The sequence below is a fragment of the Scyliorhinus torazame genome, chromosome 2, assembly GCF_047496885.1.
Source record: "Scyliorhinus torazame isolate Kashiwa2021f chromosome 2, sScyTor2.1, whole genome shotgun sequence".
In the NCBI taxonomy this organism is placed as follows: domain Eukaryota; kingdom Metazoa; phylum Chordata; class Chondrichthyes; order Carcharhiniformes; family Scyliorhinidae; genus Scyliorhinus; species Scyliorhinus torazame.
In genome coordinates this window covers 175,061,290-175,077,832 of record NC_092708.1, presented here as the reverse complement: position 1 = coordinate 175,077,832, position 16,543 = coordinate 175,061,290, and the positions used below count along the sequence as shown (strand labels likewise).

At 46.6% G+C, this 16,543-nt stretch overlaps 1 protein-coding gene and 1 long non-coding RNA gene across 3 annotated transcripts in view; one reads left to right on the top strand and one right to left on the bottom strand.

The window, feature by feature from the left end:
* LOC140393912 (uncharacterized) overlaps positions 1 to 16,543 on the bottom strand; it is a 428,933-nt gene that overhangs the window by 224,650 nt on the left and 187,740 nt on the right. For both annotated transcript variants that reach the window (XM_072480540.1, XM_072480549.1), the window contains exons 7-8: positions 4,930 to 5,523; positions 1,443 to 2,081 (exon numbers count right to left, since the gene is read on the bottom strand). In XM_072480540.1, the coding sequence (XP_072336641.1) occupies positions 1,443 to 2,081; positions 4,930 to 5,523 (1,233 nt within the window). The remainder of the gene's footprint in view (positions 1 to 1,442; positions 2,082 to 4,929; positions 5,524 to 16,543) is intronic.
* LOC140393917 (uncharacterized) lies at positions 5,510 to 12,280 on the top strand. The gene is made up of 2 exons (XR_011935771.1): positions 5,510 to 7,034; positions 10,168 to 12,280. It is a non-coding gene; the product is annotated as an uncharacterized lncRNA (long non-coding RNA).

The following is a 16,543-nucleotide window of genomic DNA, read 5'->3' as shown; positions in this document are numbered from 1 at the left end:
ACTTTGTTCAAAGAGACTGGTCAATCGAGAAGGATTTCGGTTGGAGGGAGAAGAACGAAGAAAATGGACTATATTATTATACCTGCTTGAGTGTGTTGTTTTCTTTAAATGAAAATGTATATTTACTGTGTGCATTTCTTAGTGGATGGTGCAAAAGTGAAAATGAAATCATCTTGAAGTTGATGGTTTTTTTTTCTTGGGGGGGAGGTGTCATGTGAGAGTACCTTTAAGACATGGATATTTAAGCAATGTACCTTTAAGAAAACAGTGATGTCAGAGAGTGCGAGGAGCTGAGCTCAGGTCAGCCATTTTGCAGTTTAGTTTTGCAGTTTGGAGGAAAAGAGCTGGGTGTGTGTCTGTGCTTTGCAGTGAGCTGGATCTCTGCCATGAAAGACTATCTCTGGGTCATTTGGGTGATGTAAACTTATAATAGTGAAGCCTTTAACCTGATGTGATTTTGTTTAAAGGTGTTAAGTCTCTTGGAAGTTTGAAGGAACATTTTAAGGAATTATTTACTGTTGCAATATTTTCTGAGTTATCTTTGAAGTAAGGGATGTTAAGAGATCCAATGTTTATTTAAGATGTTAAGTTGAGTTCATGGAACATACATTGTTTTCTGTTTAAAAACCCACGTGTCCATAATTGTAATCCCACACCTATGGAACACGCCGTGTGCTAGGAAAAGCAACAAATCCATTAAAGGGAGAGGTTGGTTGAACTCCATGATACGTTTTGGGGTTCTGAAAACGCCTCGCCCATAACAATATCCTTTACACAAATTACTAATCAGCGTGACAGACATGCAGACTGATGAAGCAGTATTTCAAACTCTGTACCAGGGACACGATATCATAATATACAGACCAGATGGGACAAATGGCCTCCTTCTGCGCTGTAACAATTAATTGATTCTGCAAAATCCAAAGAAGAAACCCTACAGTACAGAAGGAGGCCATTCGGCCTAACCAGTCTGCGCCGACCCTCTGCAAGAGCACCCTACCTAGGCCCACTTCTTGCCCTATTCCCCAGGACCCCCAGATTAATCATGGTCAATCCACCGAGCCTGCACAGCTTTGAAATCTGTCCCTATATTCTCAGGTGGGTTGTTAAAGAGGATCTGTGAGTTATTGTGAAGGGTCCTGGAGTATCATAGAATAATAGAATTACTCCAGTGCAGAAGGAGGCCATTCAGCCCATCAAGAAGAGCAGCACAGGAATGTGGATTCTGTAATGCAATATGACAAGGAGCACTGCGATGTCCCAAAGTCAGGGACAAATCGCTGAACCCACACCGCAACTGAACCCTACATTTCCAGTCATGTATGAGATTTTTCACAGGGCTGGGAATAATGTCACAAGTGTGCAAAAAATTATTTATAAATGTACTAAACTGATTTGGATTTTAGGAATAACCGAAAAGACATTAAGCTAAATTACGATACCTTCTGTAGGAGCAACAGGTTCCTCTTCAGGTTTTATTGTTGGTTCTTCAATAATTACTGTTGGAACGGTCAGCGTTGTCAATGGTATTATCATCTGATTGTGTATATCAGACAGAGAGTGGAATTCCTTTACACTGAAGATCAAACTTGGGTCAATTGCAATCTCTTCCAGCTGAGCTGGGTCCATATGTTTGACTCCAACAGCGAAGGTCATTACTGCAGCTCGCTTCAGTGCATCTGCCGGTGCTTCCACATCATCACTGGATCTTCCCCCAGTAACAAGCACCAAAAACTGAGGAACATTTTCTTTTATTCGACTTCCCGCAGAACTAGTAAAATAATATTTAATGGCAAAGTCCAACGCTGAACCAGTGTTAGCCGTTGATCCCCCGATCAGTCTGAGACTTCTGATATGAGACAGAAGTTCAGCTTCTGATGAATAAGTTTTCAGATAGAACTCAGCCTCGGTGTCATCGCTGTACTGTGCCAGACCTACTCGCACCTTGTCACTTCCAATGGCCATGTTCTGAATTATTCTTGTCATAAAATCACGGACAAAAGGTAAATTTGCGTCTCCAACATTGTCTGATCCATCAATAAGGAACACGATGTCTCTCTCACTCATTTCCATTGGTAGAACTGGAAAACGAAATGCACATCAGGTCAGCAATTAAATAATACCTGGTAAACCAATGTAATCAGATTTTACAACATTTCCTCAATTCTACAACAATTGGGGCTTTAATAACTGATGTTTTGGTGGCAATATAGCACAATGGGTTAACACTGCTGCTTCACTGCGCCAGGGGCCCAGGTTTGATTCCGTGCTTGGGTCACTGTCTGTGCGGAGTCTGCACGTTCTCCCCGTGCATGTGTGGGTTTCCTCTGGGTGCTCCAGTTTCCTTCCACAAGTCCCGAAAGACATGGGGCTGGATTCTCCCAAAACAGGACTATGTCCCCATGCAGGTGCAAAAAGGCTGGCGTTTCACTCCCGTGTTTCCGATAAAAAACAATCAGCCGGTTCACTCACCTTCAGGGGGCTAGCAGGGACCAGAGTGATTCTCGCAGCTTTAGCTGCGGATTCTGGTCCCTGCACGTCTGGTTCAAGTCTGCGCATGCACACGGTGGTGGTGTCCTGCTGCTGCACCGAGCGCCATGGCGGACTCAGACCGCGGAGGGAGCTGAAGAATGTAGGCCCCCCCGATCGGCCACGTGCCCGAAGATCCGACCGGCCTGATCTGTCCCCCGGCCGCCCATAAGGCACCCCTCCCGGTGCCCGATTCCCCCCCCCGCCCCCCATCAGGGTGGCCGCGGACTGAGTCCGCAACCGCCACTCGAGATTCCTGAATGGCTATAGGTGGTTTGAACCACGCCGTTGGGAACTCGGCCGGTTGGGAGTGGAGGATCGCTGGGCGGGTCCCTGGCAATGGCCCCCCAGCTGCGCGGAGTACTCTGCGAACATGCCGATTCTCAGGTCCCGGAGAATTGCCGGACCGGTGTCGGGCCCGATTTCGCCGTGAAAATGGATTCTCTGCCCCCACACCAACCAAATGCGATTTTGGCACGGGGCTATGGAGAATCCAGCCCGTGCTTGTTAGGTAATTTGGACATTCTGAATTCTCCCTCAGTTAACCCGAACAGGCACCGGAATGTGATAAAAATTATTATTAAAAAAACTGTGGAACTATTCTCTATTTCTGAGACTAAGGGCTGGATTCTCCGATTTTGTGGCCATGTCCGGAGTATGTGACTAGTATTACACCCAAATAGTCGGTGCCGCAAGCAGATGTTCCCGATGTTGGAGGGTGCCAGAATCAGGGATCACAGTTTGAGGATACGGGGTAGACGGTTTAGGACTGAGATGAGGAGGAATTTCTTCACCCAGAGTGGTCGTCGGCCTGTGGAATTCGTTATCACAGAAAGCAATTGAGGTCAAACACTGGGTGCAATTCAGCGGACTCAAGTTATAGTTTTCTGAATGGCGTGTTTAGCGGTGTTTCTTAGCACTGCAGCAGCGAGAAAGATCCTGCAGTCCAACGGCAATTTGCCCTTTGTATTGGCCTCAGCGAAGAACTCCCTGTCAAGGCCACTCTTTAAGTCATTCGTTCAGGAAGAATACTCATGAATCGAGGCACCATTTTTAAAGACAGCACCAATCCTTCAACCCCCATCTTCGCCCGCACTGCAGTTTCAGGTACCCCCCTCCCCACTTCAGCGAGAGCAGGACCAGATTTTGATGCGCCACAAGATTCAATGGAATCTCGCGAGACGTTTTGAGCATTGCAAAGCTCGATGAAGGCCTCTCGTGAGATTCAGCGCCTTGTCCTGACACCAAGTCAAGTGCAATGAGGCCGCTGAATTGCACCCTGTATGTTTTCAAGAAGCAGTCGGAGTCGAAGGGGATCAAAGGATATGGGGGGAAGGCAGGATCAGGCTACTGAGTTGGATGATCTGCAGTGATCATAATGAATGGTTGAGCAGGCTCGAATGGCCAAATGACCTCCTCCTGCTTCTATTTTCTATGTTTCTATCCGAGCACCAGCCAATGGAGGTTGCCTCTGTCGCTGGTAAATATGCCACCAGGGGGCAGAAAATCCCAGCCGACATTTCATCCCTCTGTTTTAACAGGCGGAGGTTACATTTGTCCATGGCACTCATTCCTATCAGAATCAGTTAAATTGTACCATGTAAGGGGGATATTGTGTTGTGCTGACATAGGTTAGGGAGTATATCTTTAGAATTCAATCAGTGAAATAGCTTTTGCAAAAATGTCAGAGAATCGGCAGGGGGGGGCGGCGTGAATCCCGTCCCTGCCAGCTGCCAAATTCTCCGGCGCCGGAGTTTTGGCGGGGGCGGGAATCGCGCCGCGCGTTCGGCGGCCCCCCGGCGATTCTCCGGCCCGCGATGGGCCAAGTGGCCGCCTGTTTTCGACCAGTCCCGTCGGCGTAAATTACAACAGGTATTTGCCGGCGGGATCTGGCTGCGCGGGCGGCCACCGGGGTCCTCGGGGGGATCTGGCCCCGGGAGGTGCCCCACAGTGGCCTGGCCCGTGATCGGGGCCCACCAATCCGCGGGTGGGCCTGTGCCGTGGGGGCACTTTATTCTTCCGCGCCAGCCGCTGTAACAGTCCGCGATGGCCGATGCGGAGATGAACCCCCCCCTGCGCATGCGCTGGGAAGACGCACCGGTTGGCGTGGCGCCAAGCCCCTTCCGCGCTGGCCGGCGCGGCGCAAACCACTCCAGCGCCGGCCTTGCCCCTGAAGGTGCGGAGGATTCCGCACCTTCGGGGCGGCCCGACGCTGGTGTAGTTCACGCCACTCCTTCGCACCAGAGTTGCCCGCCCCGCAGGTTTCCGCAGAATTCCGCCCATGATTGTTCAACCTCAGTCTTGGTGAGGCCACTCTTACAATATCAAAAATTTTCTTTCATTTTCTCTTACATAACATTGAGTAATCCAAATCAATCATAGTTTGTCAAACTACTTTACCTTCAGTAGGAGGAATTGGTTCTTCAAGCACAGACACTGCTCTAACTTTCGATAGTAGTTCTTGATGAATAGTTTGCAATTCCTGGAAGTCTTTCAGTTTCAGAACAGAATCAGGATTTGACACGATCTGTCGTAGCTCCGAAGTGTCGGCACTCTTGGCTCCGATGGCAATGGGCACTATACCAGCCTGTTTCACTGCGTCCGCTGCTCGTCCAACATCATCTCTGGATTTCCCAGCAGTGATCAGCACCAGGATTTGTGAAGCTCCAGCATCGCTCCTGCTCCCTGCAGATGGAGTGAAGACATTCCTTGTGACAAAGTCCAGTGCCGCACCAGTGTTGAGGGGCCTTCCTGTTTTCAATCTCAGTTTTCTCAATGCATTTAAAACCTCATCTATAGTTGAATGAGTATTGAGGCCAAATTCAAGTCTTGGGTTTGAACTGTATTGTACCACAGCAACTTGATCTTTATCGGGTCCAATATCGAGCTCCTGGATTACTTTATTCAGAAAATTACGGATCTGAAGAAATGATCTTCCCATTCCAGGAGAGCCATCGATTAGGAAGACGATATCTCTCTTCTTTACTGCTGAAACTGAACATAAATATAAATGTATCAGATCAATGCATATCTATAACCATTGAAATGAATCTTTGTCGATGTACTTTGCCGATTATTCTTTTTGTCTACTGTGTACATGTGTGATGTTGTACAAATTAAGTAATGGCATGATGGGAAAACTGATCAACTATTCGGTTCAATGTAAGAAAAGCTGACCGAGCCATTTCAATGTACCAGACCCCTTTGTAAGACCATTAAGGCTGACTCCGCATAACCTAAAGCATGAATAAGATCAGAGAAGGTCAAGCTATTCCAAAATGCCTGACCTCTGTAATTTCTGATAAGGCTAACTCGTCATAACCCAGGGCGGTATGAATAAGACAAGATAAGGAATGGATGAGTCTCCTCCGACCTTTTAATGTTCTATCAAAGTACAAGATAATCGTATGAGGGATGAGACAAAGAGTCCGAGAAGATCAACAGGTCAGCAGTTTATGACATTGCTTCCGTTTTTATTTCCGATCGAATTCCTGACTAAGCTGTAGTCAAGCAATCTTGATAATGATAATGTATAAATACAGAACTGATTTTCTGTAAAAGCGCAGACTTGAGTAGGAATTAGCAGTGGTAGTAACTGCTCTCCGACCTCAAGTTTCAGCCAAAACTGCATGCGGTCGTTTCATAAATAAAGCCTTGTTATTTTGCCATAATAATCTATTGTTGAGTCTTTGCCACAGTCAAAGAAGCAGGAAAATATTGACTTCTACATTTGGCGCAAGCGAGCAGATACCAATACCCTGAGTGAATTCCTTGGGGGACTGAAGAAGTGATCGAGCCACGACCCGGAGGGAAGAGACGGATGCCAGCACAAGGTAAGGTTCACCTTGGCCTCTCTCTCTCTTTCGGATCAGTGGTTCGACCCCTCATCCCTGACGGAGGAAACTAACAGGTGACAGTACAAGAATCTAAATTGGACTGTGAGTAGAGTGTTTAGGGTCAGGGACCCGATTGTGGTTAGCCTCAGGTCTGGGACCTCTTGATCTCGTTTTCAATCTGGATCAGGTTTATAACAGGCTTAAGTTTGGGTCAGGGACCCTGTGATTTGATTTTGGTACCAGGAAATGTTTTCACATTTTTTGCCAGGGGCAAAACCCATACTGACGTTATGGGACAGAGTTTAGAAAAAACAGGGGGCAATTTTTTGCTTTTTATGTGTTCTGAGACCCCTTCTCAAGAACGTAATTTCCGAAGATTATCTGCTGCACTGAACATTAAATTGGGTAAAGATATTTGGCCACTAGGTGGCACATGGAACTTGGAAAATTGCACTGCGGCTGAAAAAACTATTTGGTCAAAAAATGCAGGTTCCAAATGGAAAACTTTAATTTCAGAATGGAAAAAAGAGTCGACTGGGTACCACGAACAATCACTATTAATGAGTTGGAGGGATAACGCCCGTAGAAAAGGGATTGATGAGTGTGTGGACGGGAAATCAAAGAATTGGGAAACTTTAAAGCAATAAGAAACCTCCAAGCAATAGACAGGTAAGGCTAGCCCATCAGATTAAACAAAAGGTGGATCCTCCCAGTTGCCCTGGCATGCCGATGTTTCCCTATTCAGGCGATACGGAGGAAGAGGAGGAATCGACCCATAGACCCTCCCTTTATCCAACGCTACCCGCTTCTTCTTTGCCACTGTCCCAAGTTCAGCCTCCCCCTTAGAATCCTGCTGCCACTGATACCCATTGGACCACCATCGAGCAGTCCAGTCTCCGACTTCGGGAGTCCCCGCGGATTTATGGGCCGCTTCCAAACACGAGGTTGGTCTCACTAATGTACCTCCCGTTGTTATTAAAGTCAAACCTGAGATGTCCTTGCCCTCCATTTCACAGTACCCTTTACGCCCCGAGGCTGAAGAAGGAGTCTTGGTGAAAGACTCTTCAATCTTTCCTTCAACAGGAAATTTTGATACCAGGCCAATCGCCCTGTAACACCCCGATTCTTCCAGTTCCTAAGATAGGAAAACCATCCGAATGGCGTTTGGTCCAAGACCTCCGACGTATTAATGAGATCGTGGAACCCTTACATCCTATTGTCCCAAACCCGGCTACAATCCTTAGCAATGTTCCACTGGAAGCGACTGCTTTTACCCTTGTGGATTTACAACATGCCTTTTTTGCGATACCCCTCGCCCCTGAATCACAGTATTTGTTTGCCTTTACATTTAAGGCAACCAGTACACTTGGACTAGGCTCCCACAGGGCTTCATTCATTCTCCGACTCTTTTCTCACAGGCACTGCACTCCCAGTTAGCTACATTAGCACCTCCTGGTGGGTCCACCATCATCCAATATGTTGATGATTTACTCCTTGCCAGCCCTGATTTTGTTGCTAACCAGCGTGACACCGTTTACCTGCTCATCCGTCTCCATTCATGGGGATATGTGATCCCGCTCGCTAAAGTTCATAAAGGCCAACGGCAGGTCAAATTTTTGGGTGGTCCTAATAAGTGCAACTGATCGCTCCCTTACTCAGGAATGTATTAATCCTATATTGCAGACCCCATTTCCTACATCGCCCAAGCAGGTGAGAGCTTTTTTAGGAGTGGTGAACTTTTGCAGACAATGGATTCCGAATGTTACTGTCCATACTAAAGAATTAACTCTGTACTCCTCTCAAAATGCTCCTCTTAAGTTTGCACTACCTGATTTAGCAAAGCAATCTTTTGTTACTCTCAAAAACGCCCTGGCTACCGGCCCAGCGCTAGGACGACCTATGTATGACAGACCCTTTCAGTTGTACGTTAATGTTCTTGATGAATGTGCCACTGGTGTTCTGACACAAGAGCACGGTGACTGGGATCGCCCGGTCGCCTACTATTCTACTAAATTGGATCCTGTAGCTTGCGGTCTACCTCTCTGCACACAAATTCTTACCGCTGTCCATTTGTTAGCACAGGCGGCCTCTAATCTGACCCTTCACCGGCCAGTACAAGTGCATACCTCGCACTCTATTGTGGCTATCCTAAAGTCTCAGCAAACCCAGCATCTGACTCAAGCTCGCTTGAGCCGTTATGAGGTTTCACTATTGCAGAACCCCTACCTCTCTTTTCATTACAGTTCAACCTTAAATCCTGCTGTGTTCCTCGAGCAGCCCCTCGATAACCTTGCTGACCCACTGCATGATTGTTTGCTTCGAAATCACTTCCTCACCGCGCCTCACCCAGATTTAACGGATCGGCCTATTGAAAATCCAGATCTCATTTTTTATGTTGATGGCAGTTCCTCCATTTCTCTCACTGGTATCCCACAGTCGGGATATGCCATTGTTACAGACACTGACGTTCGGGAAGCAGCAGCCTTCCAGACCCCTGTCTCTGCACAAAAAGCCGAGTTATTCGCCCTTACTCGAGCATGTATTTTGGCCGCAGATAAAAGTGCAAACGTTTACACCGATTCTAGGTATGCCTTTGGCGTGACCCACGATTTTGGCCGCCTCTGGCATCAACGAGGCTTTCTCACCTCTGCGGGAGATCCCATTCAAAACGCTCTTTGGGTTAACAATCTCCTCGAGGCTATTCAGCTTCCTTATCAATTGGCTGCGCACACAAAGGGACACACTCCTGTTCAATTAGGGAATGCCCGTGCTGATTCAGCTGCTAAGGCTGCGGCTACATCAGCCTCTTTTATTGTTCCCAGTGGGGCTAATTAGGTTCTAAATCAGGTACCTGCATTAGGAACGAAGGGCATGCCAGAGATAACTGAGGTTCAAAATTTACAGAGGGACTCCTCGGATTCTGAGCACGCACTATGGAAGTCAATGGGGTGTTCACACTCCTTGACACGGGACCTCTGGCTTAATCCAGCTGGTCAAGTTTGTATTCCGAATTCTTTATTGCCGGTACTTATTGATTATTTGCATTCTTGTACCCATCTTGGCAAGGAGGGAATGGTACAGCTACCCCTGAAAACTTGGTGGCACCCAGATTTGAATGCAGCAGCGCAAACGTGGCTGGATCGATGCCTCATTTGCATGAGACATATAAGGGTAAAGGCATCAAATGCCCTCCAGGAACCACTCCCTTGCCAGATGGCCCTTTTGTCTGTATACAGCTTGATTTTATTGAATTACCAAAAGTACAGTGCTATAAATATTGTTTAGTAATAATCGATGTGTTTAGTAAATGGATTGAAGCCTTCCCCACCACGAATTGTACTGCACAAACGGTGGTGAAGTTATTGTTAACAGAAGTTATTCCTCATTTTGGGGTACCCAAAATGGTGAGCTCAGACAATGGGCCACATTTTGTGGCTTGGATCAATACTGAATTGTGCGAAGCACTCGAAATGAAACAGAAACTGCACTGCGCGTATACCCGCAGGCAGCAGGAATTGCGGAAAGAGCCAACGGGACTTTAAAAGAAAAATTATCTAAATTGACTGAAGAAACTGGGTTAAATTGGCTAAAGGTATTACCCTTGGCACTGTTTCACATGCGGGTGACTCCACATTCGCGGACCAGACTGTCAGCTGCAGAGATAGTCTATGGTCGGCCAATGAGGACTCCCTGGGATGCCCATGAAAAACCCCTGGAGGGAGTAGACCTCCATGTGATGGGGGAACAGATGCAGAACTATTTGAAGCAATTAACACTTTCTCTGAAGTTTCTCCACTTACAGGTAAAACAGGCACATCTCCCAGTGACAGCAGGGACAGCCATCCTTCGATATCCAGTGATCAAACCCGGAGACTACATATTGGTAAAGAACTGGGACAGAAAGAAACTAGGACAACGTTGGAGCGGACCTTTCCTAGTACTACTGACTACACCGACTTCTGTCAAGCTTGAAGGACGTTCAAGTTGGATACATCTATCCAATTGCAAGAAGATAGTCTCCAACCCAGACGAGAACACAGGATGAAGATCTTTATTATAATTTTTGGACTCTCTGGACTATTTAGCCTTAATGGCCACTCGGTAGTAAAAAAAACGACCTAAACGAGACCTGCCTTCCAATACCTATTTATATATGTCATATCTTTATGCTGAAAAATTGAATGTAAGCAAGTGTTGGGTTTGTACCCACATCCCCGTCCATTTGAGGGAAGGAATACCTCTCCAATCCCTCCCCTTTCCTATTGCAGACAGTTGAATGGATTTTACGACAAAATCAAACAGGGATCAGGGGAGATAGGGGGGATATGGAAATATGGAGATCTGCTGGCTATGACATGACTAAATTTTCGGCTTGGAATCAACCTGCTTATAATCATGCCTTGACTCCAACCTCCCTCACCATCCACTCGAATAATGTTCAAGGTTCTATATGTTTTAATAAATCAGGGAAAGGAAAGTCGATGGGGCAAAGTAGGTGCAACCTTACAGTTGACGGGCAAGGACCGGTACCAGGCATATCCAGCAAGGGCATGTTTAACTGTGACTGGTCCAGGGTATGGAATATAACCTCTAATAGTTCATGGGGACAGACATCCCCAATCCCCTGGATGACATTAGCTGATGATTTTACGGCCTATAATGGAACATTTTCATATGCGGCACTAAAGCATACTCGTGGCTCCCTATTGATTGGACAGGATCCTGCTTTCTGGGATATGTCATACCCCAAATGCGTCACCTACCCACCCTTAAGCACTACCCCACGCGAGCCAAAAGGACTATTACTAAAACGGAACAGTTCTTCATGATGGCCTTTCCATTGTATGGAATGGGTAAGGCAGCCAACAAACTGATCACATGGCCTCAGCATTGGAACAACTGGCGAACGTAATGGCAGCAGAAGCCAGGGAAACTGGACAGGCACTGGCTGAGGTCTCAGCTGAGCTAGTGGCTGTCCGGACCGTGGCATTACAAAATCGACTGGCTTTGGATTATTTGTTAGCCTCGCAGGGAGGAACATGTGCTATTGTAGGTCAGGAGTGCTGTACTTATATTCCAGGTGGCTCTGAAAATATCAGCAGCCTGGCCGACCACATTAAGAGACAGGCTGATCAAATTCAAGAGATTGGCAATGTATTTCATGACTATAACCCGCTGGGTTGGCTAGGATGGTTGGGTCACGGATTATTTGATTGGATCTTTAAGACTTTCATTCTACTACTACTAATGCTACTAGGGATAGGATTGCTTGGTTGCTTGAGTAAATGCATTTTCAATCGAGTCATGGATTTCCCTATTTAACTAGTTGTCATGATATGACAAAAGGAGTGAATGTGATGTTGTACAAATTAAGTAATGGCATGATGGGAAAACTGGTCAACTATTTGGTACAATGTAAGAAAAGCTGACCGAGCCATTTCAATGTACCAGACCCCTTTGTAAGACCAATAAGGCTGACTTTGCATAACCTAAAGCATGAATAAGATCAGAGAAGGTCAAGCTATTCCAAAATGCCTGACCTCTGTAATTTCTGATAAGGCTAACTCGTGTTAACCCAGGGTGGTATGAATAAGACAAGATAAGGAATGGATGAGTCTCCTCTGACCTTTTAATGTTCTATCAAAGGACAAGATAATGGTATGAGGGATGAGACAAAGAGTCCAAGAAGATCAACAGGTCAGCAGGTTTATGACATTGTTTCTGTTTTTATTTCCGATCGAATTCCTGACTAAGCCGTAGTCACGTAATCTTGATAAATACTGAACTGATTTTCTGTAAAAGCGCAGGCTTGAGTAGGAATCAGCAGTGGTAGTAACTGCTCTCCGACCTCAACTTTCAGCCAAAACTGCATACGGTCGTTTCGTAAATAAAGCCTTGTTATTTTACCATAACAATCTATTGTTGAGTCTTTGCCACAGTCAAAGAAGCAGGAAAATATTGACTTCTACACATGCTGTGTACATCCCCCTTGGCCGCTGAAATATACTTTCCCCTGTACTTCGGTACCTGTGACAATAAATCAATCAATCAATCAATCAAATCTCACGATGGATGTTAAATTTGTCCAATGATTTTAAGTGTTCAAATTTCTGACAGTAGTACGCTGCAAGTTTTCATGTAGGTTTATGCCTTTTCTATTTCCTCTGCTTTATTTGCTTTCTACATTTCCTTGTAGTTAGTTTAAAAGCTCTTACCTTTACAGGAGCAGCCCTTTGGATTTCGGCGGCAGCGGTGCGCAGGGGCCTTCTTGGAGGTGAGTAGTGAGTTTAAAAACCTTACCTTTACAGGAGCAGCCCTTTGGATTTCGGCGGCAGCGGTGCGCAGGGGCCTTCTGGGAGGTGAGTAGTTAGTTTAAAAACCTTACCTTTACAGGAGCAGCCCTTTGGATTTCGGCGGGAACCGGAAGTTCGACCTCTGGCAAGTCCCCCCCCCCCCCAATAAATTCTGGTGGAGAGGAAACCCGAGACACTACACGTGTAGTGTCTCCCACCCACCCTCCTCCTCTAACATAATAATAAGACCCATTGGTGTAAGGTAAGTGCCATATTATATTATTATATTATTAGCATTGTGCAGGTCAAGGATTGGAGGTGGAGGAGCAGTCTCTGTCAGCGAGAGAACCTGAGAACATCTCAGAAGGTAAGCAAGTGATTTTTACTTTTATACCTTTTTTTCAAATTGTGTGTGTCGGGGGGAAACTGAAGTGACATCACAGAAAAGCTGTGACCTGAGTGGCTGGTTGGGATTCTAACCTAAATTTTTTTGAGTATTTGGGAACTAATTAAACATAATAACTTAATTATAATTTAGAGGATATCTAAGCCAGGGATCGGAGAATATTATAGTTAGCTATCGCATTTCTATTAGAAATCTAGTGCTAGGAAACAGATAGTTGACAGTAACTTTGTAATTTAAAAAAAAAGTATTTATATTAAAAAAAAAGACACATTTTAATTTTAATTAATTGACGCAATGTCAGTTAGAGGGGTGCTGTGCTCTGACTGTGAGATGTGGCAGGTCCGGGAGGCTTCCAGCGTCCCGAATGGCTTCATCTGCAGAAAGTGCACCCAACTGCAGCTCCTCACAGACCGCATGGTTCGGTTGGAGCAGCAATTGGATGCACTTAGGAGCATGCAGGTGGCGGAAAGCGTCATAGATCGCAGTTATGTAAGTGTGGTCACACCCAAGGTGCAGGCAGAGAAATGGGTGACCACCAGAAAGGGCAGGCAGTCAGTGCAGGAATCCCCTGTGGTTGTCCCCCTCTCGAACAGATATACCCCTTTGGATACTGTCGGGGGGGATAGCCTCTCAGGGGAAAACAGCAGCAGCCAGAGCAGTGGCACCACGGCTGGCTCTGATGTTCAGAAGGGAGGGTCAAAGCGCAGAAGAGTAATAGTTATAGGGGACTCTATAGTCAGGGGAACAGATAGGCGCTTCTGTGGACGTGAAAGAGACTCCAGGATGGTATGTTGCCTCCCTGGTGCCAGGGTCCAGGATGTCTCCGAACGGGTAGAGGGAATCCTGAAGGGGGAGGGCAAACAGGTAGAGGTCGTTGTACATATTGGTACTAACGACATAGGCAGGAAGGGGCATGAGGTCCTGCAGCAGGAGTTCAGGGAGCTAGGCAGAAAGTTAAAAGACAGGACCTCGAGGGTTGTAATCTCGGGATTACTCCCTGTGCCACGTGCCAGTGAGGCTAGAAATAGGAAGATAGAGCAGACAAACACGTGGCTAAACAGCTGGTGTAGGAGGGAGGGTTTCTGTTATCTGGACCACTGGGAGCTCTTCCGGGGCAGGTGTGACCTGTATAAGATGGACGGGTTGCATCTAAACCGGAGAGGCATAAATATCCTGGCCGCGAGATTTGCTAGTGTCACACGGGAGGGTTTAAACTAGTATGGCAGGGGGGTGGACACGGGAGCAATAGGTCAGAAGGTGAGAGGGTTGAGGGAGAACTAGGGAATAGGGACAGTGTGGCTCTGAGGCAGAGCAGACGGGGAGAAGTTGCTGAACACAGCGGGTCTGGTGGCCTGAAGTGCATATGTTTTAATGCAAGGAGCATTACGGGTAAGGCAGATGAACTTAGAGCTTGGATTACTACTTGGAACTATGATGTTGTTGCCATTACAGAGACCTGGTTGAGGGAAGGGCAGGATTGGCAGCTAAACGTTCCAGGATTTAGATGTTTCAGGCGGGATAGAGGGGGATGTAAAAGGGGAGGCGGAGTTGCGCTACTTGTTCAGGAGAGTATCACAGCTATACAGCGAGAGGACACCTCAGAGGGCAGTGAGGCTATATGGGTAGAGATCAGGAATAAGAAGGGTGCAGTCACAATGTTGGGGGTATACTACAGGCCTCCCAACAGCCAGCGGGAGATAGAGGAGCAGATAGGTAGACAGATTTTGGAAAAGAGTAAAAACAACAGGGTTGTGGTGATGGGAGACTTCAACTTCCCCAATATTGACTGGGACTCACTTAGTGCCAGGGGCTTAGACGGGGCAGAGTTTGTAAGGAGCATCCAGGAGGGCTTCTTAAAACAATATGTAAACAGTCCAACTAGGGAAGAGGCGGTACTGGACCTGGTATTGGGGAATGAGCCCGGCCAGGTGGTAGATGTTTCAGTAGGGGAGCATTTCGGTAACAGTGACCACAATTCAGTAAGTTTTAAAGTACTGGTGGACAAGGATAAGAGTGGTCCGAGGATGAATGTGCTAAATTGGGGGAAGGCTAATTATAACAATATTAGGCGGGAACTGAAGAACATAGATTGGGGGCGGATGTTTGAGGGCAAATCAACATCTGACATGTGGGAGGCTTTCAAGTGTCAGTTGATAGGAATACAGGACAGGCATGTTCCTGTGAGGAAGAAAGATAAATACGGCAATTTTCGGGAACCTTGGATGACGAATGATATTGTAGGCCTCGTCAAAAAGAAAAAGGAGGCATTTGTCAGGGCTAAAAGGCTGGGAACAGACGAAGCCTGTGTGGCATATAAGGAAAGTAGGAAGGAACTTAAGCAGGGAGTCAGGAGGGCTAGAAGGGGTCATGAAAAGTCATTGGCAAATAGGGTTAAGGAAAATCCCAAGGCTTTTTACACTTACATAAAAAGCAAGAGGGTAGCCAGGGAAAGGGTTGGCCCACTGAAGGATAGGCAAGGGAATCTATGTGTGGAGCCAGAGGAAATGGGCGAGGTACTAAATGAATACTTTGCATCAGTATTCACCAAAGAGAAGGAATTGGTAGATGTTGAGTCTGGAGAAGGGGGTGTAGATAGCCTGGGTCACATTGTGATCCAAAAAGTCGAGGTGTTGGGTGTCTTAAAAAATATTAAGGTAGATAAGTCCCCAGGGCCGGATGGGATCTACCCCAGAATACTGAAGGAGGCTGGAGAGGAAATTGCTGAGGCCTTGACAGAAATCTTTGGATCCTCGCTGTCTTCAGGGGATGTCCCGGAGGACTGGAGAATAGCCAATGTTGTTCCTCTGTTTAAGAAGGGTAGCAAGGATAATCCCGGGAACTACAGGCCGGTGAGCCTTACTTCAGTGGTAGGGAAATTACTGGAGAGAATTCTTCGAGACAGGATCTACTCCCATTTGGAAGCAAATGGACGTATTAGTGAGAGGCAGCACGGTTTTGTGAAGGGGAGGTCGTGTCTCACTAACTTGATAGAGTTTTTCGAGGAGGTCACTAAGATGATTGATGCAGGTAGGGCAGTAGATGTTGTCTATATGGACTTCAGTAAGGCCTTTGACAAGGTCCCTCATGGTAGACTAGTACAAAAGGTGAAGTCACACGGGATCAGGGGTGAACTGGCAAGGTGGATACAGAACTGGCTAGGCCATAGAAGGCAGAGGGTAGCAATGGAGGGATGCTTTTCTAATTGGAGGGCTGTGACCAGTGGTGTTCCACAGGGATCAGTGCTGGGACCTTTGCTCTTTGTAGTATATATAAATGATTTGGAGGAAAATGTAACTGGTCTGATTAGTAAGTTTGCAGACGACACAAAGGTTGGTGGAATTGCGGATAGCGATGAGGACTGTCTGAGGATACAGCAGGATTTAGATTGTCTGGAGACTTGGGCGGAGAGATGGCAGATGGAGTTTAACCTGGACAAATGTGAGGTAATGCATTTTGGAAGGGCTAATGCAGGTAGGGAA